Here is a 27171-nt window from a genome sequence, read left to right as displayed (position 1 = left end):
ACGAACCACCAAAAGAATCGGCGTCTAGAGAAAAATCAATTACTAAAAACTTTCCATTCCCCTTAAGGTCGCGGAAGAGCAAGCTACTTCTATGCCACTGCCACAATTTTTTTTCAATGTACGATTATGCATAAGAGAGGAAACAGTAAGAGATAACGTGCTTTCTCACCATAGATATAAGAAATAAGGAGATTTATAACGAAGCATAATTTCAACGAGTCTCGCTGTCTCCAACTGTCCCCCACCACATCAATCATCATTAAAGGCGTGGCCAGACAACCAACTCACGCGCTGTGATTGGCCAAACCACGCGGTGTAGGAGCCTCGAGCGGCGGCACTAGAGTGAGGACAATTCGATAGAGCTATCGATATTTTACATGTTCTGAACATGACCTTACTTACAGTTTTGACATTTTTGTTTTAAGTAATAATTGCCATAGACTTAATTTATATTCCTTTAAATTTTTGACCTTATTTACGAGCTAAGAATTTTAAGGCACGTGTAAGGTATATTAGTTGATCCATAAGTTCTCTCACAAAGGTTTTTACTGATAAAATGTAATACAAAGCTTTTAATTAAAAGAAAACATGTACCATGATGCGAAAGCTTGTTTATGCTTAACTAATTAAATTGGTTTAAATTTTAGTCATTATTTGATGTAATGTTTGTTTAAATTATTTACTTTGGGATAGTCGTTAGACGCGAGCGCTTCATTAAAAAAATAGTTTCAGTTTATTATAGCATATTTCGTCACCAATTGAAAGCAATTCCAGCATGTTACATAGAGTTGTGAAAAATTGCGAAAGCAAGTTATAGTAAATTATATTGTAAGTATAATGCACCATTAAATAAGCTTTTAAATCATATGTACGAATAATAAGGAAAGAGTAATCATAATAATCAGTAAAAATCTTTCTGATAGAACTTTTGGATCGACTAAGTATACAATATACTATTATTTTAAACATATTTATATTCTTTCGTTAAATAAATGAGGCGAAGAGTAACTGGAAACATTTTTCTTGAAAATGATCCGAACAAATAACACTTTTCTCGCTCGTAAACCAGTAAGGGCCCTCTACCTGTAGCATCTATCCATTTTTCTTTAATACTGGGATTTTTCGGGAAACTGAAAAAAATTGCAATCATGAACATATTTGATTATACCTAGTGCAGTTATTCGAATCGTTGCTAAGAACCTGAATAAAATATATTATAGGTATAAACTATAATGTTATAAATAAATTGTACTTAATTAAATCAGTTTATTTTTTGGCTTACCTATTCGATTTTTAATCCAAATTAATGAGTATTAAATTAAACATTAGGTGCATATAAAATAATTGTAAAATTTTACTTGAAAAATAATTACTTTCATACACACTATATCCAAACATTTTTATCGATAATCTTTGAGGATCACGAGCACCACTCTACTTCGCGGCGCAATGAAGGGAGCGGTTGGCGGTCGTACCAAGAAACAATAATGCCCCTGTGAATATCGTTAGCGGTTTAATGCATTGCGCCGTTGTTAAGGACACTACAAATAGTTTTCCATGCCAAAGCGTCAATGTAGGATGCATAGACAAATTGCCACGCGTTTGTATGACAACATGGTCTGACTCAGAAAAATCATATGTCACTGGATTTATTTGTTAAAATGTTTGGTTTTATTGACTAATACGTGAAAAAAAATGTACTCACATGTGGTATGTAACTCCATGATCTTTATAGTTTTTGGATGCACTCCTATTTCGACACAAAATAACGCTATAATTCGGCATTTCAATAAAATTGACGCGCACATTGTTCAATGACAGCTAATTTGCTACTGTCTTACGGCGGGCCGGTATGGCCACGATGTGGCCATGTCGCGGCGACACGCGTCACGCCTCCGTCAGCCATCTAGTACTTTCTATGATCTGAGTTTCTCACCAAATCCACTTTAACAGAAGCAACTGACTGCACTGGAGGAAATATTTGCATTACAGTAAAAAATATTTTGTTACTGCTAACACAATAAATTAATACTTTACAAAAACACTAGAAAAACACGCTTTGTTTATGGTGTAGGTTGCATGGTGGTTTGTTATAACCTTGAAACCTGATCGTGTTCAAAGTCCATTACGTGATCTTTCTCACAAGTGCAAACACGACTATGATACGATATTCCACCATGGAATGCCAGTGCTTATCTTCCGGCTTAATCATCAGACCTTGAAATCTAATCGTGGTCAAAGTTCATTACAATACTTTTCTAACAAATCCAAACACAGCTATGATACGATGTTCCATCATAAAGTTCCAATTCATATCTTCCGGCTCCATCATCAGATCAGTTTGACAGTACCATATGATTGTCTTGTCAACAGAACTATATACACCTGCCAATTTTCATAACGCTACGATCCTTGGAAGATGGTTAAATTAGTTTCCTTAGATTCCATTACATAGTTACATATAGGTCGACTTAATAAAAGCGTGTTAAACATTGGGACTTGCAATCTATGTTATACAACCCAACAGGTTTGTAACAACAATATCGGTTTCAGGTTCTATATCTTTATTTAAGTTCAGTTAATTTATTAAATTACTTAATGAGTTCAGATAATTAATTTTTTAAGGTCAGGAGTACAGCTTTATGCGGATAAGGGTTCACTTAGCTTAATACTTTACGTTTATCTACAGGAAAGACGTGAACTTAATTGTTGTGTGAGACCCACATTGCCAACGTTAACGCTCTGTAGCTGTATTCGAATTATTACGATAATAAAAAAGCATTTATCCTGAAAGCTTTTTGGTCCCATAAATTCAAATAGCTCCAGGGTTTCAAATCACGCGACAGTAGGCTCCACTTAAATTAGTATCAATACTTTTTTGCAGGTTATTATTTTACATTTTTAAAACCTAGTAACTCCTTGTTTAACTGCTCCCTCACTACTAATTTCGAACCTAAATACAACCACCCACTCCCCTCAATATTGTTCAGTCCATTATTATCATAGCGGAAGGGTATGGTGGTATTCTGGCTTTACTTGTTAACAGGTCGTTGTTATGGAACTAGAGGTAGGGCTTTATTATTTTAAGCCAGCCATTGCTACGAGTAGTTTACGGTACATGTCTAATCGTAATGCTGAAAGGTTATCGTAAACCTTTTATATTCAGTCAAATGTAAGAGTATTTCATTCAATCGTGGCATAACATATACAGGGTGACCTTAGCCATTGGACAAACCCTGAAATCCCACGTAGGGTTACTTCTCAGGAATGCTCTGACGTTAATTTTTTTTTTAATTAGATAAAAAAAAAATTTCGAACAAAAGTTATTTGTAATAATCGACAACAAAAAGAAACATACTGTGTTAATCTTTGGCAGTGTTTTTGACAATTTGTTCGAAATATTTGATAATGATGACATTTTTCAAGAGTCAGAAGCTTTATTAGTGTCATAAATAAAAAGATAATCAAAAAGGTCGAAGAAGGTTCCATACTATTCTTTGAGGATATTACCTTAGGAGCTACTAACACACACAGGCTGCTCCAAAGTAAAAAATGGTAATTTGTTAATTTCTTCGAAACCGCTACACCGGTTGTTATGATACTTTGTACACTGGTTCTAAATACCCTAATGCATATGTACATTTCGGCTTTGTCCAATGGCTGGGGACACACTGTATAGGGCTTTACAAGCATGCCCCGATATGATTATGTATAATTTAATTAATTAAACAAACGCAATATACTTACTCAATCCATTTGAATTTTTACGATATAATCTGATATTTCTAACAACTTAAACAGTTACAACAACTTTTAAAAATACTTTTTATGGTCATTAGATTTATAGCTTAGCGTTCCGCCGCGCCATTAAGGCTAATTCTGGTGTAAGAATTTGTTAAAGTTTTGATTTGGTTATGTTACGACCTTGACACGACTCACAGTGTATCTCACGCGCACCAATAAATGCAAGCGAGATGCCTAATGATAATGACACTATTCCTTAGCGCTGTGCACTTCACGCACATCAATCAGCGTGAGCGTGCGTCAACTTCGTATCATAATTCATAATAAGATCAAAACCTTAACAAAATGTTAACGTGGATTTGCTCGTACATTTAATAACTCTCTTGATGTATAGGTACTTATTATTTACTCGTACTACATCGATTCTCTGCACTTAAATCATCGATACTTGCTTAATGTGGTTCTTCGCTAAAGCAAAAAGCGACTCCAAAAAATTAATTACTAATGTTATAAAAAACCCCATTTGAAAAATGTAAAGTACTAAGTACAAATAATAAGTACATGTTTTTGGAAAATTTAAGGATTAATATGAATTAGTACATTTATTTCGTAAAAACTAGTCTATTTAAAGGGTTCCTTGTCACTTCGATATCTGTCAAGTCAGTCTAGACTAGGTCCCATATTGGCGACATAACCATCAACAAGGCGTTATGCACTGAAACACAATAAAAAAACGATTTTTTTTAAATTGGTATTAACTCTGAAACTAGGTAAATTAAAAAAATACACATATCAACGAGTTTACGGTTTAGTGAGATTGGAAGGTCGCCCTTCATTAGCTCCTTCATGGACCAGTAGCTCTTCCAGGCATTTTGAACACGGCGCTCAACCTCCTTGTCTTGCCTGTCACTGAAAGAGACTAACTAGCCCAAGTACTCGTATATATACTTGTTGACATATTGTATAATCTGCCCGTTTACCTCAACTCTAATACGTTTCGTGCTATTAGTCATGACCTGAATTAAATTATTTATATTTATTTCTTTATATGAGCCTAGAGGGTCCCACTGCTGGGCAAAGGCCTCCTCCCTTTCCACGTATCCCGGTCATGACTTGTCTCCTACCAGTTCCTGTAGGAGGCGTCAAGGTCATCTCGCCAACGCCGTCGAGGTTTGCCGCGACCTCGAATCCGATTTTGTGGGGCGGTGGTTGATTTAGCCCATAAGTCATCTGGCATACGGCAAACTTGTCCTGCCCAGTCCTACTTCAGCTTGGCGGCTGTTTCAGCCAGGTTAGCTTTTTGGGTTTTGGAGCGTAGTATAGTGTCTCTGATGCGATCGGTCAACATCACGCCGAGAATACTACGCTCCGTGGCGTGTTGGCAAACCTTGAGGGTGGATTTCTGAACTTTTAACACCACTTTTCTGTACTCCGTACGTCAGGATGGCAAAAATACACACGTCCATGAGCTTTCGTTTTAGACATAAAGGAAAATCTCCCTTCATTTGCTCTTTCATAAGACCAATAGCTCTTCCAGGCACTTCCGGTTCGCCTTGCGACTTCCTTGTCCTGTCGTGCCTGGAAAGAGACTATTTGACCCAGGTATATGTATTCTTGGACATATGACATTTCTTCTCCATCCACTACCACGTTTCTTTTTCGACTGTTAGTCATGAGCTTGGTCTTTGACATATTCATCATTCATCCTACCTCAAGTCTTGCCCTGCTTAAGTCTTGTAGTATCACCAAGCTCTGTGGCTGAAGACGAAAACATTACTACGTCGTCGGCGAAACGTAGATTTGTTAATCACCGTCCACCGACGTCGATACCCCCCCTAATCTCCCATCCAGCCGCCAGCTTCCTGAATATTTGTTCGAGGGTACTAGTGAACAGCTTAGGTGATAGCGGGTCACCTTGCTTGACACCCTTCTTTATATCGAATGCCCGGGAGACTGTAGTTTTAAACAGACAGTACTTGATGCGTAGATGTTGTTGATGAGATGTATGTACGTGGGTTCTATATCTTGTTCTTGTAGCGCGGTAAATATAGATGAATGAGTTAAACTATCGAAAGCCTTGGAGAAATCTACAAAGGCCGAATAAAGAGGAATTCGATGATCTGGTTTATTGTGTGCAAGTGGTCCGTGGTAGAAAGACCAGGCCGATCCCAGGCTTACTTGAATAATAAAAATTAAAAAATAAAATTAAAATTACAGTTCATTCAATTATCCAAGCTGAGTAAATTCCTCATATTATTCATCATAGTCGTATTTACCATAGGTAGGTAGGTTGTCATAAGCAACCTCACTTATTTTCTTACATTAGGGAACTCCTGTACGTAAAAAAATTAACATAAGACCTACCTTACCTAATGTTTATCAAAAGTTTCCATAAAATCTATATTATTAGGTATTCTCATATGGCACACTTGGCAAAGTAAGTAAGGTAAGTATATCCTAGGTTAATTTTATTATGTACGGGAGTACCCTAATGTAAGAAAATAAAGTACAACAATGTGTGTGATGAATATAATATAAAAAAATCTCCGTTATCTAATACATTTCCAATCCTATCTCGATACGTCATTAGCATACCTACTCCAGAATAGGTATATATAGTGTTCAACTGATGTGGTATTTGCATTTTAAATCACGTACGGGACTCTACACGAGTATTTCTGTATTCAAATTGTATTTTGCTATGATGCGTCTGGGGACGGACACGTGTAATACTGAGTAAATGTTTACTCTTTGGACAACATATTCCTTGAAAAGTAAAAGTTTACAACTGTATCCTTACTAAGGTATTTTTCATAGAAAAAAAAACATTATTATTCGATGTAGCTTCAAGCAATAACTTTTTGCGCAACGGTAATATGGATTCGTACTTTTTTACTTTAAAAGTCTACAAAGTTACTGCTAGAGAATGTCTTGTACGTTACGATTTTTTGATAAATATATATAAATAACTAATAATAACTAAATATATATAATATGTATATATTTGATTAACACTTAATGTAATAAGTATATGGGTTGAAAGTACTCCTTTTCCGAACCTTTGTTCGGAACAATATTTTGTTCTAGTTAAAAGGGATAAAAGACGATACCGTAAATCAATGCATAATCACATAATAGGCAGGGGGTCAATTCCATCGATACCACCATAAGTAATGCGTCGATAGCGGCCGATGGCCGACTGCCACCGAATGAAGGAACAGTCTTTTTGGTGAGGCGTTTACACTCATTTTGTATTTAATTGGATTTTAGCAATGGTTGATATTTTTGCATACGCCCAGGTGATCAGTTCTGTTACACCACCCATAACAAAAGTATGTTACATTAGGAGAGTCATGTAATAGTGATGAGGAAACTGGAGGACACAATTATTTTGTTGTTTATTAAATATGTAAGAAATGAATGGAACTGCAGTAGATAACTTTATAAAATAGGGTATTTGACTATTTGTCAAATCAATTTCTATTTTCGAACTTTCAGAACGATTTACGATTATGAAATTTATATGAAACACTAGCAAATGACGTCATCGTCACTCCAACCTTTTTAGTTCTATACAATTTATAAAATAAAAATGGTACCTAAAATAACTGTTGTCTACGTTTTTCTATTAATGTTCTGGTGCTTTATATTCATGCATCGTATGAAATAATTAATTTTAAATACAGCCGGTATACTTATCCACAATATTTCTGCCAGCCAGAGTAGCAGTTAGCGGATGTTGAGAGAGGGTTCAATGTATATGGGAAGAAGCGAAAACTAGCTGTCACCGTAACCACTTAGTTTTAATGTACGATTAACAATGTGTAACCAGGGTTGCTGTGGCCATGTCGATAAACTTAATAAAGTCAAATCGATGAATTTTACTTGAAGGGATTAACTATACCTAAAATGAACTGAAAACGCTTTTATTCATTATCGTGGTTACCAGGTCACGATTTTATTGATTAGAAAGTTCGGATTTTTAATCACATTACATAAATAGTTACTAAAATATGTTTTCCGCAAGAATTGAGATAGGTATTTTATTATATTATAAAATATTTATTATCCATTAGAATATGTATGATGTTTATTTTTAGTGATGATGTCGAAGCTTCAATAAATCACTATTCCGTTCCGCTGTGTAGCGCTTATCGATATATAACATGAATAATATCGACCAGTCCTCATCTCTTAAAACTCACAAATACACATTTTACGTACACATACACAGCAGCAGTGTAACTACCAAAATGGCTAAGGCTTGAGTATTCAATGTTGTATTGAGAACAGACAACGCTGGGGCCTTGGTTCATTGTATAAGTTATATTTCAATAAACAATTAGTATTTAAATAGGCAATTTCAATACCATAGACAATGCGTCATCTGGATCCGTTGTTTCAAACCAATTAACGACCAGCCGCGGCGCGCCCTGACTATAGATAGAAGCTTAGATACAGATGCAAATTGGTTACTTGACACATGCTGAATATTATAACAAAATTTAGCTAAATGGATAGATAATGAGCCATCCATTATAAAAAAAAGTGAAATTTAAAAATATATATTGAGATTATAAAAAAATACAAGGCACCTAAGTCTCAAAAAAAAACTTTCACAAAGAAACAAGCAAATCATCATTCGATTCCTTATATTTGATTGAAAAATAAATTGTATGACAACTTTATACATAAACGCAATATTTCAGGGTAATAATAGCAACTTTCATGATCTTCCATACATTTAGGACAGACTAGTTAGACGCGTTTCAATCGTCGAGTGCGAGCGTCAGACTTTAACTCTAATTTCTGACCTATGAGTTACTGACATGCCATGAGTCATATATAGATATTTGATCTATAGGAAAATCAGAATCGATTGACATTATTTACATAAAACTGTCAAGTAGCCAATTGTAAGACCCTGTAGACACTCCGAGAAAACTAAATTCAAAGAACACGCATGGACAGTCTACGTTACGATGCCAGGCTCAGCTGTGCAAGTATAGTTTCTAGTTAGTCTAGCTTTTAAATTTATCAACCGCCAAACTGTTTTAGGAATGATTTGACTATGACAAATACTTACAGAAAAAATCTTAATATCGGATCTTAACAGCTTTAGTTGTAAATTGGCCGAATAGTAAATTAACAATTTTTTTAGATTGTGATTCTATCGACACATGTTTTTTTTTTAACTTATGTCATCCTGGGTGCAAGATATAATTGATAAGTTCGTGCCATGGCTTTTATCTTCAGCAACACTTATAGCCTCGCATCACCTCAGTATAATAGTACGAAACTCTTTCGATGAACCTTCGAGATCATTTTCAATTTGGTAGTGTTGTACAATATTTCGCAGACAAAGTAACAGGCAAATAAAGCTAATTAATATTCAATTAAAAGCCTCATAAAGCAAAACATTGCTACATTACCCCTATCATTACAGTACACTTACCCAAATAGTCAAGATTTGGCTGGGCAATCTTGGCCACTTTGATAGACCACGGCGCAACTGTCAGCATCTCTGTAGGGTCATCTCCAAGAATATTTTCTGAAACAAAAATATAGTTACATATGAAATGTATTTTTCTTAAACTTGCTATGAAATGATGACATGCCTTACGTCAAATTAGGAAATACTACATATCAGGTGTGATGAGTGAAGATGATATGTAAAGCAACCTTCTTTTGTTTTTTAACGTCAAATTGTGACACAACGTCTTGGCATTCAACCATCAACAAATAATATTTTTCAGTACGGAAGGTGGAGGAAAGGAACGAAATCTCCGTGTACCAAAAAGTGTCATCAAAAAACTTTAAATAGGTGGCGCTACAATACCAAGAGTACTTGAACAAAAAAAAATCAAATCATATATAGCGCAATTCACTCCGTCAATAACGCCTAGGTTCTTAGCTACTCTAGCGCTACTCTGGAGAGATTTGGAACTATTATTTATAGCTTACAGCTGGACACTTTTGCAACAGTTCTACCATAAGAGATGTCACTCCTCTTAATTCCACACTCCATATTTTTCAAATAGCTTAGTGATTTGTTATGCATATTCGTTGCTAAGCAACGGCCGTGGCTCATCGCACAGGACCGCGTACTTACGCGCGTAAGGCTGGTAGAGTGGTCAGCCGAGTAGGTCGCCACAAAACAAATTGACTACAATTTTTTGTTTTAATTGCAAGTTTGAGAAAAGCACTATACAAATCTCGGCGAGAAATGGGGTTGCCGGCCGCGTATCTCTATCTGGCCTCGCTAGGCTCAGCCGTATATATTTACTTGGCCTGCAACCCTACGTTTCCCGGCCTCTATAGTAATGTACTATTGACGAAACTCTTAGTTCAGTCATCTTAACCCATTCCGAAGTGAAACCATCAATTTGACTAGGTTATATATAGGAAAGACAGTGGAAAGCATTGTATCCCGGGCGATAACTCGTAAAGTAGTTAAGGGCGATGTGAATTGAACCCTGGTGGACGTCAGCTGCGGAGCGAGTTGAGCGGGTGGGTAGAGGAACATTAGCCTCCCAAAAACGCGAAAAAATTGTGATCGCCTGATTGAAACTTTCAACATCAGGAAGAGAGAGGGGAGTAATTAACTCATATTTAGGGGAGAAAAAGCCCCCTGAAGGTTAAAATTGTATCTACTCATGGGTACTAAAAGTTCAATTGACGAGATATAAATGAATAAGTAACAAAAGCTTTGCAGCACTTACATCGTTTAGTATTAAAAAAAATAGTTTACTTGGCGAAAACATAAACGGCTTTTAATCAATAATGCTTAGTCAAAAAATATGCAGAAGTCTAAATACTTAAATGTTGTATTATCATATTTTTTTGGGTTCCCTGGTCCAAATATTTCTTAGTGTTTATTTTTATTTATTCAACTTGATTAATATTTTTTTTGAAACCTTACATAGTTCTTTGTAAAGACCTATCAAAATAAAAACGAAACATTGATATTTGACAAAAAAATTAACATTTTATCGCCTGTGCTCCATTTAAAACACGTGTTTTAAGATAAAACTATGTAGCGGCACATATGACATAACACACTATTTTTCATTGAAATATATTTAACACTTTCCGAGTAAAATGGCTGTGTCATGCGGATTCCGTTTCTACCATTTTGCCTACGGAGCCCCGATTGGGATTCGAACCCACGACCTTACGATTTTGAAGCCAGAAACCCTAGTGCTGGGTCACACGTTGTCGTTTTGGCTCTACGAGGAATTAAAAAATCCATGTTATCGGCTACGACGTAGCGCTACGACCGTGGCTTATGGATACGGTGAATGTGACACACACATTCAGTGCTAGCGCATGCTACGCGCTACGAGCGTAGTCGATAACATGGAAATAGATAATAGGAAATTCGCAGTGTTTTAAATCCACACGAGTTGCGAATTACTTATTCGCACGCGTATCGTAGAACGTTTTACAATACATATGGCTCTTTAAAGTTTCGACATATGCACGGAAAGATTCCCGCACCCGTCGTGTCGATTTAAAATACTCCCTTCGGTCGTGTTTTAATTTATCGCCACTTGTTACGAATTTCCTCTTTTTGGCACTTGTATCGTAAATAACTATTAGCGTACCGTAAACGCGCCTACGAACAGAGAACCCGCCTAGCGAGTCGCTGGCAGTCAATGTGTTAAATCTTAAGCATTATGTAGGTGGTGTAGGTATAGTCGTTCGATTTGAAGCTGGCCCGAAGCGGCTAATATTTTGTCTATTTTTAACTAAAACCACTACCTACAAAAAAAGGGTCGTATAATTCTAATTGGCACCTGAGCACGGGCTAGTCCAACGCTCAAAAAACCAGTGTGGGTGTGCTCTCCGATAATGCGCCTTTGTTACGCATATCGAGGACACATTTTAGACTGGTTCGGTAGCGTTCGACTCGCCGGCACTCAGTAACAGTATAGGGACCACACAAGAAATCGCAAATTTTTCCATTTGTTCATTTTTAATCTTATTTCAACTACCATAGGAGTTGTAATTAAATAACCGGTTAAAGTGATCGGGCCCTTTTTTTTGCAGATAGTGGCACGCGCCGTTTTAGTTAACAACAATAGACAAAGAACAAGCCGTTGGGGGCCAGCTACAAATCTAACGACTATACATAAGTATATAGTCGTATCTACGATTCGGTAAGACTAATGATGGTACCTATAGTCCAGTTTTAGGGTTCCATACCCAAAGTGTAAAACGGAACCCTATTACTAAGACTCCTGTCTGTCTGTTTCTCCGTCTGTCACCCGACTGTATCTCATGAACCGTGATAATTAGACAGTTAAAATTTTCATAGATAATGTATATCTGTTGGCACTATAACAACAAATACTAAAAAGTAAGGAACCCTCGGTGGGCGAGTCCGACTCGCACTTGTCCAGTTTTTTTAGCATTAGAAAGAAGATAAGCGATTTTGACGTGTATTTTTATTGAAAAACACTTGAGAAAAATATGTCACTGCAAAATGTATCAATTATAAATCACATTCATTCTTTGGCTTTCAAAAGTAATAGTTACTGATTTTTAAAAAGCGTTTTTAAATAAAAAGATATGTCAAGATTGTTTACCTTTTTTCTAATGCTAAAAAAAACTACGTAGGTCACTAGATAAGTTTTGCAATAGACAAACATGAAACAAGACTAATGTGACAAAACGAATGCGTTTTTTTCTATTTATACATATTTAGGTTGAGTGCTTGTGGATCAATATCCATACAGATATTTTGGAAGCTTTTATTTTATCAGTCAATTAATTAATTTGTTCACGCGTATATTGTTACGAGCATCTATATACATAAGTCGCTAGATAAGTTTTGCAATAGACAAATATGAAACAAACAGGTGGCCTATCACATATATTTTTTTAAACTATATTTTCATCGACAATGTTTGGGCGGAAAACATACACTTTTAAAAAAAAATTACTAGTCTTGTTTCTGTAAGTTAGATGAGACGAAAATGTGCATTCAGGCTTAACCACAGAGCTAAAATGCACCCTTCCTCTGTATCTTTAAGTATTTAAATAAAAGTAAACAAAATCTGTCCTCAAATGGCTCCTTCAGCCAATTGAGGGTAGATGAAAATATTACATGTTTAATAATGTAGTCAGGCAATGCCGGATTTAGAGGTCTGGAGGCCTCGGGCAATAAAGGAGTGGAGGCCCCCTGGCCCCAAATTATTTTCAAAATGAAATGGTAAATTTTTCGAAGCCTCTTTTGTGGAGGCCCCGGGGCTGTAGCCCCGGTTGCCCTCCCCTAAATCCGGCCCTGTAGTCAGGTCGTTCTGTGTTAGATCCAGGCGGTTTTGTATTTTGTTAGTTAACCAATAAATTTTATAACTACCCGAAAATGTAGAAATTGTCTGTTTACTTATATTTAAATAACAATACACAAATACAGAGTATAATTATCAGAAAGAACAGAAACATTGTCTACTTCTGTAAAAATCCATTTACCGTTTATAAAGTGAAATTTATTCGGTTATTGAGTAAATAATCGATTGAAGCGTCTACGAGTAACATTGTAAAGCGGTAGCTCGTTACGGGAGTTAAAAGAAAATAAACGACGAGGAAATGTGCCCTCAGGAAATACCGTTTGTCGTCGCGCCGTCGCCTGCTGGCCGTTCTTCGACAATACATTATAAGAATTCAATTTTTATTTATTATGACGTGTTTCTTTTAAAAAGCTACGTGTGAGAACGACTTGTAAAACGTGAGTCAATGAAATATTGCTACAACTGACGAAATACGTGAGGGATTTTCATATTTTATTATTTGCACGTTTTAGACTACCTAAGTATTTAATGGAGCCGCTTCTTCGATGTTACGGCTAGCAGGGATCCGATCCTGACGTCTATTATTTAACGTTGTGTTTATGTTTATTTTATTTATTACGAGTTAGGGTCCGTTGCAGCAAACCGAGTGTGACCGTTAAAGCATTTGCTAAATTTTATTGTATGATAGGAAGTTTCATACATTTCGGCATTTGCACCCATCCCTAAGTCTGTATTCTGTCTTGGCTCAGTACATAGGCGACTAAACAATTTCACGGGATTCCTATATTTGCGAGAGCCGATATAAATGAAAGCCATTTAACTATATAAAGTCCATGAAACAATAAATAAAAGCTAGCTTCAATTGGTTGCATTACGATTGCAACAGGGACAATGTTACCAGGTTACAAGGTCGCACCTGTCAGGGTGTAAGGACTCTTGAGCGTACCTGGAATCTAATTGTTATAGGTTATTCGGAGAAACTGTTGGACTAAATACTGGGTTATGGGATAAAAAAACAAGACGGTGGCGATAAGATGGCCTTAAACTAATTAAGGGCATTTCAAGAATACAATGCGCTCCCGCAAATCTCGCGGCATCCTGCGCTCGTAATTCCACATCAAGCAGGACTGGAAAATAGCGCGGCATTCCGGAAAACTGGATTGGATTGGAAGCCCCAGTATGAAAATGTACAGCTCTTAGAACATAATAATCTTTTTGCCAGCGTCCTTGTAAAATGACTACATTACTGCATACGAAGTAGTTAAGTATATTTGAACATTAATGGACAATTGCCATTATACGTAGAGTTTTGGACGTAACAGACCTAACTAAATATATTTAAGCAGACGACAGTAAATAATGCTTTCTCATGTTAGCAGGAATACTAAGCTAAAATTCATTCCATGAAACCAGGTACTGTTATCATTTAAATAAAATATGCGTTAATGCAAAACTTAGGTTCAGAGTAATTTTGTTATGTCTGACCATGCTCTGAGGGATGAATAAGTAGGTTATATTGAACAACTTTTACTATAGAGCTAACTCCGAAATCGCGAAAGAAAACCTCATACTCTTACAAGAGAACGCTCACGCTACTAAAAAAAGATCACATTCCGATATGCGTGTATACTAGGTTGAATAAAGAACACGAATAAGTGGAGAATTACTACTGTGGGCCTCAAACGTGTTTATGACACAGTGGTTAATAAACGTTTCAAGACCACGAAAAAGGAATATAACTTCGCTTTGGCATTTGAATCACTGAACAGCCGCATAAGCTGTGCAACACAAACAGGACTGCTAGACAATTTAAGCCCGTTGTTACGCTTGATTTCTAGACATTGGTTGAACAGAATATTTATATCTCAAAGAGAAGTTTTTATTCAACTAAACATAACATTCGATTAATAGCTTACCGATGAACTCCAAGCCAAAAAGTTTCCATGTGCCGCGCCTGGTAACGATGATCACCTGTGGGCACACGTTGCGATGGATCTGGCGCGCCGTGTAGTGCAGGTAGTGCAGCGCCTCAATGATCTGCATTAGATTAAAAAATCAATCAACAATTGTTGCACTTTTAGGCCCTATCACTAGTTACCTATGTACCGTAAGCATATCCGTACACTCGACAGATTTCAGCTTGTATGCCTCCGAGATATCATGAATATCAGGTCCGACCGGATCAGAAATACAAACGTCCTGAGGCGCGCAAATGTTGGAGGTATTGAGGTATATCTGATGTGGCGGCAGCTACGATGGTGTGGGTACGTGTCTCGGATGTCAGAAGACAGAGTGGCGAAGCGCATCTTCTTTTCAGAACTCTAGAATGGTAAGCGTAAAAGCGGTGGCCAGTACTTACGATATAAGGACGTTCTGAAAAAACATATGAAGAGATGCAAACTAGAGCCCTCTAACTGGGAGCGGAAGGCAGCGCAGCGGCCGGAATGGCGGCGCCTTGTGCATGATCGAGTCGGCGATTTTGAAGCTGAACGTCGTAGCGAACTCGACCGAAAGCGAGATGAGCTTAAGGCTAGGCCGCCAAACTCTATTTCCTACAATTATGTAGGTGGTGTGTTGACGTGCCCAAAATGCGCTCGGAAATTTAGTAGGAAGATTGGGTACGCGAGCCATCTAAAAGCGCACTAGAGAGTGGAACAGCTACACTCCGTTAACATTAATTAATTAGAACACACGGTCGCTGTGGCCGAAATCGGTCAGGAGTCATCATCATAATCATGTACATATAAGATTTTGTAACTTAAGTATTCTTGCACAGTCATACACCTACAAATCTGTCGACTCATTCCGTTACAGTCATGATACAGCATCGATACAGTCGCGATTCAGTATAGATATAGCCGGGATATAGTCTGCCTGTCTGAGCCTGCACAGCCGCCCTCTTCTACTCTTCCTATACCTGATGTCGCGCGGAACAGCCGCGCATTAGTAGCAATTCTGAATCAATACAGTCGCCCGTTTGCATCTCTGAATACAGTTTTTCCTATTTGTAAAATGGGTCTACTGATTTCGAAAAACACATTTAGTTAACTGTTATAATTTCTGGTTTTCTACCACTGTCCCCTTTAGACTTAAGCACCATAGTAATAAGGCATAGTAAGTATGATGATAACACTTATCCATTTTAGATTTACCTAACCCAACAAAACACAGCATACATATATTACGTCGTTTTTACGTCGGGTTCATAAATGAACGTCGGTTCAAAGTTTGTTATAAAATAACAGTTTTGTTCTTGGGAGCTACAACTTATTCAATTTGGGGCGAAATTCGGTCGTGTCAGTATTGGTTTCAGAAAACTTATGCATCCGTAACGGTCGACTTAATTAAATTTCGCTAAACAAAGGTCAAAAGTTAGATGAAAACAACTTATCTTTATTTTAACATAATAAAGTGTAGAACAGGGGACATATGACTGCAATTCCCAGGAACTTACCTCAAGAGACTTTTTTGAAAATATTTATTGAATGTTAAACACATTATATAATATGCCAAATAAATGATTTATTAATCTATCTATCTATTATTATTTCGTCTGAAATAGGTGATAATGAAATAATTTACAAACAAACAGAGCGCCTATATTCTTCAAATCTGTCGTGTTTTTATACCGACACACTGGCTTGCCAGACTATGAAAACTAGTACAACTGTGAAGCAATGCTTCATATAACGGTCAGAATCGGGGAGAAAATCAAACTCAAAGAGCACACTTTGTACACCGTTATTTTATTTATTAGGTTTATATATGAACATTATTTAAATATAATATTATTATTCTCTAGCCATCCAGAGACCTATAAAAAGGCCTCCTATTTCATTGTATTATGTATCTTTGTACGCACCTTGTTGTCAGAGTCAGATCAGAGTGCTTAGGCAACGTGCCAATCGTTAACGTTCCGTAGCGTATTCAACTCTCTCTATCACTCTTCCATATTAGTACAACAGTGACAGTTGCGTTACATTAGCTACGGAGCGTTAAGGTTTGGCACGTTATCTACACACTCAGATCAGAGTGTTTTTTTTTGCATTAAAAAAAAAAACTGTATTTAGTTTCCTGATCGCTGAAACAGACAACATTATATAACCTTATTTCTCCCTATCATCTAATCTAACAAATCCAGTAGGTTTCTACGACGCTCAAGTGACTACAAATTTTGCATCGCTGGCTCCCCTGCTATTAAAATAGTATTTTATGCAACCGTTGTATAAGAAGGGTCAAAAAGGCGAGTGGCGTGAGTTACAATGTGAGCCGGAACTGAAGGCGTAGGAATACAGTCAAATCAACATTAAAAATTGAGGAGTTCCTTGAGTTCCTCGTGCATTTCATCATCAGATCAGAACCAAAAATATTATGGGACCACCTTAGAGGTATCTTATTACAAACTAATAAAAAAAATACTAAAATCGAACCACGGGTGTAGGAATAATCGTTGAACATACTACATTTAAAAAAAACATCATAATTATTATCAAAAAACCATCATAATCAGATCCACTTCATTAAATTGATGGTTTTTGAGAGAAAATGCTCAGGTTGCTTAAGAAAACACCGAAATTACCATACACGTGCCTTTAAAAAATGAGGAGTTCCCTCAATTCTTCATCATCAGGTCAGAATCAAATTAATATGAGACCACCTTGGGGGAACTCCTTTCAAACAAAAATAAATTACTAAAATCAGACCGGACGAAAATAACTAAGATCTATAAAATTTAAGTCGGTTGAAAATAGCTATAGTACCTACGAGTAAATACTCGTACTAATTTTTTGCACAATTTTACCAATATAATGCATATTTTTAAATATGCCCTAAACTTAAATATACTTTACCTACCAAGGTAAATAAAGTATTGACTTTCCAACATCCTTTAGTAAGAGGTTAAGTAAATCTTAAAATCCATTGCGGGCGAGTGCTAACGTCTCCAGGGTGTAGCTACTAAAAGGGCGGATAAACTTGAGTAGACCCATTTCCATGGAGACGCGTGCGGCTGTACTTCGTAACAATATTCGCAAAATGTTACGAGATTATTTGAGTTACGGTGTATTTAGAATTAAAGAATGTTAACTGACTTATGCGGGCGGGAATTTAATAAACTAAATTAATTCAATACTTACATAAATGTTTCATTAATTTACGAATATAAATATTTTCATGGTTTTAACTCTTTTCATTTGCATTTTTAGGAAATAATTTTCAAACTGATTTCAGCTTCCTGTTTGTAATTTTTATTACCATAATATACTACTTACGTACATATCTTTAGGATATATACTTACTTTACTCTTTGGATGTCTATTTCAATTAAGAGTATGCAACAGTAGTGTTATAATACGAGTATGTATATACATATTAGCATGTAAATACTAAGAACGTACAAGTGGGGTGACACTGGATCTTTCGGGCGCTCTCGGCTCAGCATTGCTACGAGCAAATTATTAGTTTTCGCAAAACTTGATGTTCCTTTGCATGGACTATCACAGATAAGATAATTACTTGAATTTTGACAACCCAAAATAGTACAAAACGGATAGTGGCATACATAGAAAGGAATTTATTCTGTGGCACGGGTGGTGATGGCATTTAAGAGGACTTAGATCAATCAGATTATCGAGAAGTAGAGCCAAACGGACGGCTACACAATAGGGTAGATTTCCATTCTGCACTAGAACTAAGGTCTCTGTCCCTACGAGTAATACCTACTACCATAGGCGTTTGTTAAATCCACGTGCACGAGTGACGATAGTATGGCGACCACTTGATTAACGCAGGTTTTTAATTGTTAATATTGGATCCCTTTGTTTGGCATAATTATTGAAAGTCATAATGTAATGATAGTCAGATTATCATTAGTCATGACTCTGAAACCGTTAACTTTTCAGGATTTTCGTTAGGTTATCCTATAGATCGGTTAGGTTAGGTTTGTTTTATGGCAATCCTGAAAAGTTACGCGTTTCTGAGAAAAACTAAATTATGACTAACGAAAATGCGGACAAACAATACATTATGACTTAAGACTTTATGGGAAACAATAGAGACCCTGTTAATACATTAATAAAATCTTACTTCGGCTCAAAAAAAGTGCAACACGTACAAAAGTTTATTTATATATTTATTTATTTATTCACCAACTTACATTAACAGTTAAACCAGACATGCAAGTTATGGGTTACATACATACTTAAAAATCATAAAAAAATGGGAACTTTGCAAGCTATTGAAAATTCATTCGAAGAGAGCGTCGAATACTATCACCACTCTATGCCTGACGGAGGAATAAAATAAAAGTGAAAGAAGTAAATATAATCTGAGAGTAATCAAGGTGCTGATATTTAGATAAAATATATATTTATTTGCAAAAATGTAGTGGTAAACATAGTTGGACTATAGGTAATTTTAAGTGCGTACATTTTACTTCATGCAAGAGTATCATAAAAAGTTGAAGTATGTATATCGGCGATCACTATAATCCGTTTTTTTGGATTGAAAAGAAGGTTAGCGATTTAGAGGTGTCTCTTTTTTTTAATAAGGCACAGCAAGTATGTCACAATTATAAATCATATACGAAAATTTACATTCTTTTGCCTTCATAAGTAATAGTAACTGATTTTAAATGAAAGCGAAAGACATGCCCAGATTGTTTACATTATTTCGAATGCTAAAAACGAACTATAAGTTGCTAGTCGCGGATGTCAAGTAGCGTCTCCGAAATATCCCTTGCTCATTATACATATACTGACTGATGAAGCGATTATTCTTCGGTCATTTTACACGATTATGTTAATCCTTAAACAACAATACAAACTAATTATTTGGCAAGATAAAATTTACGTTAAATGGCGGTAAATATATACTTTTTTCACGCATGTCACGGAACCGTAATATTATTTAATTCAGAGACAAACTAGAGTCCGTCCAAACTGCCATATTTTTTGATATCAAGTAAGGGGAAGTAGGGGAGCATTGGGCAAGTTTTTTGCTTAAGTCGTAATAAAACTGTTATTTTTTTAAACTAAATTAAAATTTCGTAGGTATATCATTAGCACATATATTTGGATACAGTTATAACCCAGAACACTTATTTATAACCAGTTTCAAAATTGTAAGGGATTTTCTAAAGCCTGTCGATAGTGCCCAAATTTCCCAATGGTTGGGTGGTTAGGGCAGCGTGGGATATTAATTGTATATTAATTATGTCAAAACGGGTCACTCACGTATTTTGCCGTAAACAAGAGAGTTATCGAGTCTGCGCCGGTCCGTCAACGTAAGCTCCTGCCTACTACGCGGTACGGAGTGAACCATGTCAAGCATTTTCGACTTGAAATACGTGTGTGACCTGTTTTAACATATTTAATTTGTCTGTGTCTCACGGAAGTTTTGATGTTAAAATTACTTGTATAGCAGTAAATAACAAAATTTGCTATAAAATTAAGAAACAATCAATTGTTTTAAACTATAACTAGCCTCCTAACAAGCCGATAATCCTAAGTATTAGGTACTACTTAGATGTATGTGGACCTAAATACCGTTGTTTTGATTAAAGTCCATTGAATGGATCGATTGAATAGAATCAGTGTGACATTACGTACTTAAGATGGATTATGAGATTAACGGGGCCTTTGCCGTCGAAGACGCGCGGAGTCTCTTAGAATGGCGTCAGTCTGCCTCATATTATTAGTATCCTCTTCATTAATTAGGTCATGTTCAAAATCATATAACTAAGTAATCAATGGCTTTCCCATTGATTAATGAAAGGACAGTAATAATAAGGATTGTGACAGTATAAAAAAATAGTTTGTTTTTCTGCAACCTTAATAAAATGAAGAAAAAAAGGAAATGTACATTATTAAATCGTCATTCAATAGCGTAACACAGTAACAGAAAATAAATAAGCCTTGTACAACTTTGCATCCGTAATTGAACGTCGAACGTTATTAAATACGAAATGCTGCTTCCTAGAACCAAAGAGATATATCGGTTGTGGAAGAGATAATATATGAAAAGTAATTAATGCCATCGAGTTTGACAGCTTAAGTTCGAAGAGGCTGTGTGCGATGCTATAAGTTTGTGGTAACCAGATTGTCAAATGTGAACTTATGGCAGCTGGAATCACCGTATAAAGTAAGGATCCGTATAGCGCAATCTACAACAGCTGTCAAATTCTAAGGCCAATTTTTTCTTAGACTTATAACACTTCTAGAATCAATAACTTTGTCGTATGTTAAATAAAATGCTTGACTCCCCTTAGATCCAGGAGCATGTAATGAGAACGAGTACAAAAGACTACAAGCATGTGGAGGGCTTTTTTAAGTAACAAATAACAGAAAAAAAAATAATACTGTGTTAGGTTGAGCAATTAACAAAGTACACTGTGGTGAAAAATTACCTTCGTAAATGTAAGTTCTAATAAGTTGCCTTCTGACATTGCTAGGAAGAGGATATTAGAATTGCGGTGCACAGTTTAAATTATATTAGTTAATACTATGTTATTTTAATAGTTAAAGCAACCATACAAGCTGGAATTTTAATAGTGAATTTATTCTCCAGGCACAAATAATTACCGGTAGTTATCTTAATTAACTCAAAATATGTGTATGTATGTCACTTTATTGCACACTAGCGGACCCACAGACGTCGTCTGGCCTAGCAAAACAGCTCCACGATAAATTAAAATTGGTTATAGACCAACAGCAGGGCCACCTACCGGGTCCAATTGTGTTTTCGAACCATCCAGGAAGCCGTTGAAATATACACACAACATTTCATCTACATCGGTTACAGTAAATTACATTTGTTTATATGCCGACAGCAGCGCCAGATACCGGGTTCAATGGTGTTTTCCAAGCATCGACGAGTCTATTGAAATGTACACAAAAAAATAACAACTTCAAAAAGGATATTACTAAATATGATATCTTTTGTATGCGCTAGCAACCGATATGTTTGATGTTGGTACCAAATCAAATAGTGGACAGATTTTTTTCTTTTGGACAGCATTCAAATAAAAACACTATATCAAAAATCGTTAGTTTTAGTTTAGTAAAATTAAGGAAGATCAGCCATTCTGCGAAAGTTATGCACTACTTTTTAGTTTGACTAGACTTATTTTCTATACTTAAACTCAACAAGTATTTCAGACAATACATGTTTACCCCCGACGAAACGGAAAAGGTACTTACAGTAAGAGTCTGTTAGTTTATTTGAGTATATGTTCCAGGGATCGGAAGCCGGTATTTTTTGTATGGGAACGAAAACGGTATTATTTCGTTCTTTGTTAATTACTTCAATTCTAATTCGGCAATCTGATAATACGAAGTCGTTATCTGAAAACACAACTGAGTCCTACATTTAGAGTATAAAATAAACCGAAATATATGGTTATTTCGATGTTTTTGCAAAAAACCGGTTCCGATCCCTGATATGTTCTCACCAATTAAAATTCCTATTTATTATTAAAAAGTTTGATTCTCGGTCGCGGGTTCCGGTAGAGTTTACGAGATATATCAAGTTTTTAGAAAGATTGAAGTTGAACTGACTCAATATTTTTTGCGTAGCAAAACCGAATATAGTATAGCTGTCTTTACTATTTTACAATTACGACTAGTGATGTGGTATTGTGGTAAGATTTCGGTTGTCACTCCACCTTCACTAACATTATAATATTGCAATATATGTTATAGCAAACGACGACAATAAACATTTTCCCGACAGTATTAGTATTACATTCATATTGACAATATTCGCCCTGGCTTTATAAATGACTAATACGATTAAATATACTTAATAACTAAAAATGCCTCTGAAAATTGATTTATATAAGTATCTACTGTTTTATTAAAGATACTAAATATCAAGTTAAGTGTAAACGTGCTTGCGAAATTACGAAAATACTTAGTTATAGTTGAATATATGGTGTTTTTTTATACTCCGTTAACTTCGGGGTATGGCTAAGTACATTTAAGGAAACTGAATGGCTAAGTTCATTTTTTTTCGTAGAAAGTAATTAATAAAGTAAAAAAGTAAAAAATAAAGCGTTGTTGTAACACGGAAATTCCAATACCAATCTACCAAACAATTGCAATATAACATATCAATGACATTTCGAATATCGATCGTCAGAGATAGTACTTGCGTTTAGTAGCAAATGCATAAACTTATCAATAATATAAACAGGCCTTACGGCAAGCGTACACGCTTATTAGATAAAACTAATCATTGATTTTCTCCAAAATGGAGTTCATTGGAATACCAGTTTTTTTGAGAAAGTTACTTAATTTAGCTCAGTAATGCACCCTTGAAATTAGCGGCCTTAAAAAAACCGTGTATAATAAGTATAAACTAAGCTTACATATATATTATTCAACTCTTTAAATCCGCGATGCACAGTTGTTTATTTCTGTGGTTTCGTAATGTCTAAACGTAATAATCGATTTTTTTTTGCATTAATGTTCGGTGATTTTATCGGGAGTGATTCAAGTTATAACTGTAAAAGCCGATCAAACCTTTTAAAGACGATTACATCAAAGGAATTAATTAGATTATTTCCACTTCGAGGTACCTGCAGCAAGAACATGCTTAAATTGACCTGATAATGCCGTACTTCTTGGATTCTGCAGGATACCCATCAACTTCTCGCCAATTTAGAGCAAGTGAGTCGTGTCTACCCTTCAGTGAAATGAAATCAATATACTTATGCACAATCTTACAGTGTCATATACATAAGTACGAGTAGATAGATGACTAAACCTGTCATGTTATAACGTTGATTTGTATAGGTACTTTTTAGAGTTATGTTATAAAGCCCCGCTTCGCTTTAACTGGTAGCCGCAATGCACCGCACAGTTATATTGCGTTTTAAATAAAATAAAAAATATCCTGCAGCTTCCACGAATTGACTGCTCGTAAAGCGGTAACTGAATATACTCGTACATAGTAATAGGGTTGCAATATATTTTAATTCTCTGTTCTGGCAGTCTCCAACGGGCTTCGCGTTATTTTAAAGTTAAATGTTATAATTCAATACTAACAACACCAATCAGTCATGGGCAGTATGGTTCCATTAATTTTATCACTCAGATATTAATCAAACGTCAAAAGGAACTCTATGATTCTAAAATTTTGCCGGTGCGCAGCGTTTAAAAACTGATGTTAAATTTATAGCAATTTGCAGGAGTCGTGGTATACGTCTCATTATTGGTGCCACGTCCATTATAATAGGGGTGTTTAGCTGTTAACTATATACCTGTATAAAAAAAACCGGTTAACTACGAGTTCATTTATGTAACTCGCGCACTTAGTGTTTTATTTTTGACCAGAAGTAACTATGCAAAGTATAATTGCGTACAGCGCCATCTATCAGCAAATAATATTAATGTTCTGAAATTTACACCATTTTTTCTATGGTATCTGGCTAACAGTATAACCACAGTACGTATAACGGCAACGAACGCTGAGGTTTCTTAAGTACCTACCTGTAGTAATCCATATCGAAGCTCGATGTCCAGAAAGAAGTATTCCTTTGCGTAGGGTGGTCGCTGCGGGTTGGCGTTCACCTGAGGGCTCTGCATGCCGGGGGGGCCGAGCGACACCGGGTGCGGGAGCACCGGCGGCTGCGCGCCCGGCACCACCGGGGTTGACTCCTGGAGACAACACAAGCTTAGTAATGGGAGTTTTTTGGTCTTATTCTCTGTCTGCGGCCTTGACGCAGGCGCTGTGTCTATCATTTTATCAAGAATATACAGATAAGGCAGCGATATCAACGCCGCTACAGTAATGTCGGAACGGAAGAGTAAACAGCTGCAGTTGGCTTCCGAATGTCACCTTTACTTGCACTTGGCCAGTTATTGTTATTTGTTATCATAGCAGTTGGTAATAAATACATCGTGAATATTCAGCTGTAACTGAGATAGAGCCCGCTAACCGCTTACACAGATGAACAAAGAGTGTGAGCTAAGTAATAGGGTTCCGATTGTGCCTTCGGTTATGAGACCTAAAGCTCATGTCATTTCTGAATCATTGAAAGTGTTGTTGACAAAACTCGTACACAGTGGTCACAAATTGTAGCCCAGCATGACATACTATTCCTTTATTTCTTAAAAAACTTTCTGTTGCCTATGCATACTATCCCTCCCATCTAAAATCCTATCCATCAGAACCCGTTGACAATAATGACTTCCTAGAGTTAGGTTATTCGGCGGCGTCGACAGCTAAATGGTCCCCGGAACCGGTATTTTTAGAACAAAAATAGTAGGATCTAATGTAAACTTTATTTCTTTGCACGCGGAAGTTGTTACTTACTCTATAGTTGGTCTAAGAATCAAATTAAATACCTATTTATTGATTACATGAGTATTAGTTTTTTTTTAAATACCACGACGGTGGCAAATAAGCGTACGGCCCGCCTGATGGTAAGCAGTCACCGCAGCCTATGGACGCCTGCAACTCCAGAGGTGTTACATACGCGTTGCCGACCCTTTAAAAACCTGTACACTCCTGTATTAGTTCTTAATATGGTTCCAAATTTGATAGGACTTATAAATATACACAACATACGTTTAAAAAATCAAATGTCAAGAATTATTACATATTCGAGACGGACAGCCGCGTTCTGGCCAAAACACAATTATACGATACGACGTTGTATCGCGTTGCGAAGTCATGTCGTGGGCACTATACGACGTCGTGACTATGAAACCTACGATGTGCATTGATTGTTTCACGACACGATATCGTATCGTTAGCACAACAAATTATATATTTTAATTTATATATTTTTTGTATTTTAAAATATATGTTGCATAAAATTATAATCATAAGTCAATCTATGATAATACAAGTTTCATACTACGAGCCCAAACACTTAGTGACTTACAACATTGACGATTCATTCGGCGTTGTATGGGGTTTGCCAGTCTTCTTTATTTACTAGACTCTGGTAGCAAGTAGAAATTATAAACAGAGGTCGGAAAGAGTGTAATGTTTTACCTAATGATCAGATTAAATATTACTGCATGTTTATACCTATTGTTTAATTTACGGTGAATAAAATCTTATGGACTTAAATAACTTAGTATGTAATAAAACGATTGAATACCAAACTTACAGTAAACAGAAAAAATAAATTTCATGGAATTTAGGTAACATAGCGCACACCTGATTCTAAATCACAATTCGGTTTACAGTAAATGATATCGGCATATTGAGAGTAATATGCTGAAGCGCTGGTGGCCTAGCGGGTTCAAACCCCGGCTCGTACCAATGAGTTTCGAAACGTATGGGCGAAATATCCGCTTTTCGGTGAAGGAAAACATCGTCGTGAGGAAACCGGACTAATCCCAATAAGGCCTAGTTTACCCTCTGGGTTGGAATGTCAGTCGGCAGTCGCTTTCGTAAAAACTAGTGTCTACGTAAATTCTTGGGATTAGTTGCTAAGCGGACCTCAGGCTCCCATGGGCCGCGGAAAATTGCCGGGAAAACGCGAGAAAGCTGATGATCAAGAGTAATGCTGTTTAGAGTAAAACTAACTCGCCGCTCCCATACAATTGAAGTCATTTTAATATCGAAATTCTACTCGCTCGATTTGTATAATAATTTTTACCAACGAAAACTACGAAAACTAAATCGTCGATTACTGGCCACCTTCCAATAACTGGACACCTTATACTAAAAACCGGCCAAGAGCATGACGGGCCATGCTCAGTGTAGGGTTCCGTAGTTACTCTTCCGTCACAATAAGCTAAACTGGAGCTTAAAGTATAGTAAATTGTTAACCAAGATGAAATGCGAGTTAAACAAATAGGCAAATTTGCATAATCAGTACCTAGCGATTATCTCCGAATATATTCAATTTATCAAAAAATGTTTGTTGAAGACCCCTATTAGTTTTGAAAGCCCTTTCCAACGATACCCCACACTGTAGGGTTGAAGCAGAAAAAAAAATTCACCCCCACTTTACGTGTAGGGGAGGTACCCTCAAAAAAATTAAATTTTTAGATTTTATTGTACGACTTTGTCGGCTTTATTGATTTATATATCCATGCCGAATTTCAGCTTTCTAGCACTAACGACCACGGAGCAAAGCCTCGGGCAGACAGACAGACAGACGGACATGGCG

The 27171-nt window shown here is 36.3% G+C and overlaps 1 protein-coding gene across 5 annotated transcripts in view; it reads right to left on the bottom strand.

Annotated features, from left to right (window-relative positions):
- The window catches only part of LOC133534859 (SCY1-like protein 2), a 170240-nt gene that overhangs the window by 30357 nt on the left and 112712 nt on the right, over positions 1-27171 (bottom strand). For all 5 annotated transcript variants that reach the window (XM_061874182.1, XM_061847782.1, XM_061874158.1 and 2 more), the window contains 3 exons: positions 24530-24697; positions 14957-15077; positions 9200-9295 (listed from right to left, as the gene is read on the bottom strand). In XM_061874182.1, coding sequence (XP_061730166.1) covers positions 9200-9295; positions 14957-15077; positions 24530-24697 — 385 coding nt within the window. The remainder of the gene's footprint in view (positions 1-9199; positions 9296-14956; positions 15078-24529; positions 24698-27171) is intronic.

Source organism: Cydia pomonella, chromosome 1 (genome assembly GCF_033807575.1).
Source record: "Cydia pomonella isolate Wapato2018A chromosome 1, ilCydPomo1, whole genome shotgun sequence".
Lineage (NCBI taxonomy): Eukaryota > Metazoa > Arthropoda > Insecta > Lepidoptera > Tortricidae > Cydia > Cydia pomonella.
Note: the sequence above shows the minus strand (reverse complement) of the source record. Positions and strands in the feature narration are given on the sequence as shown.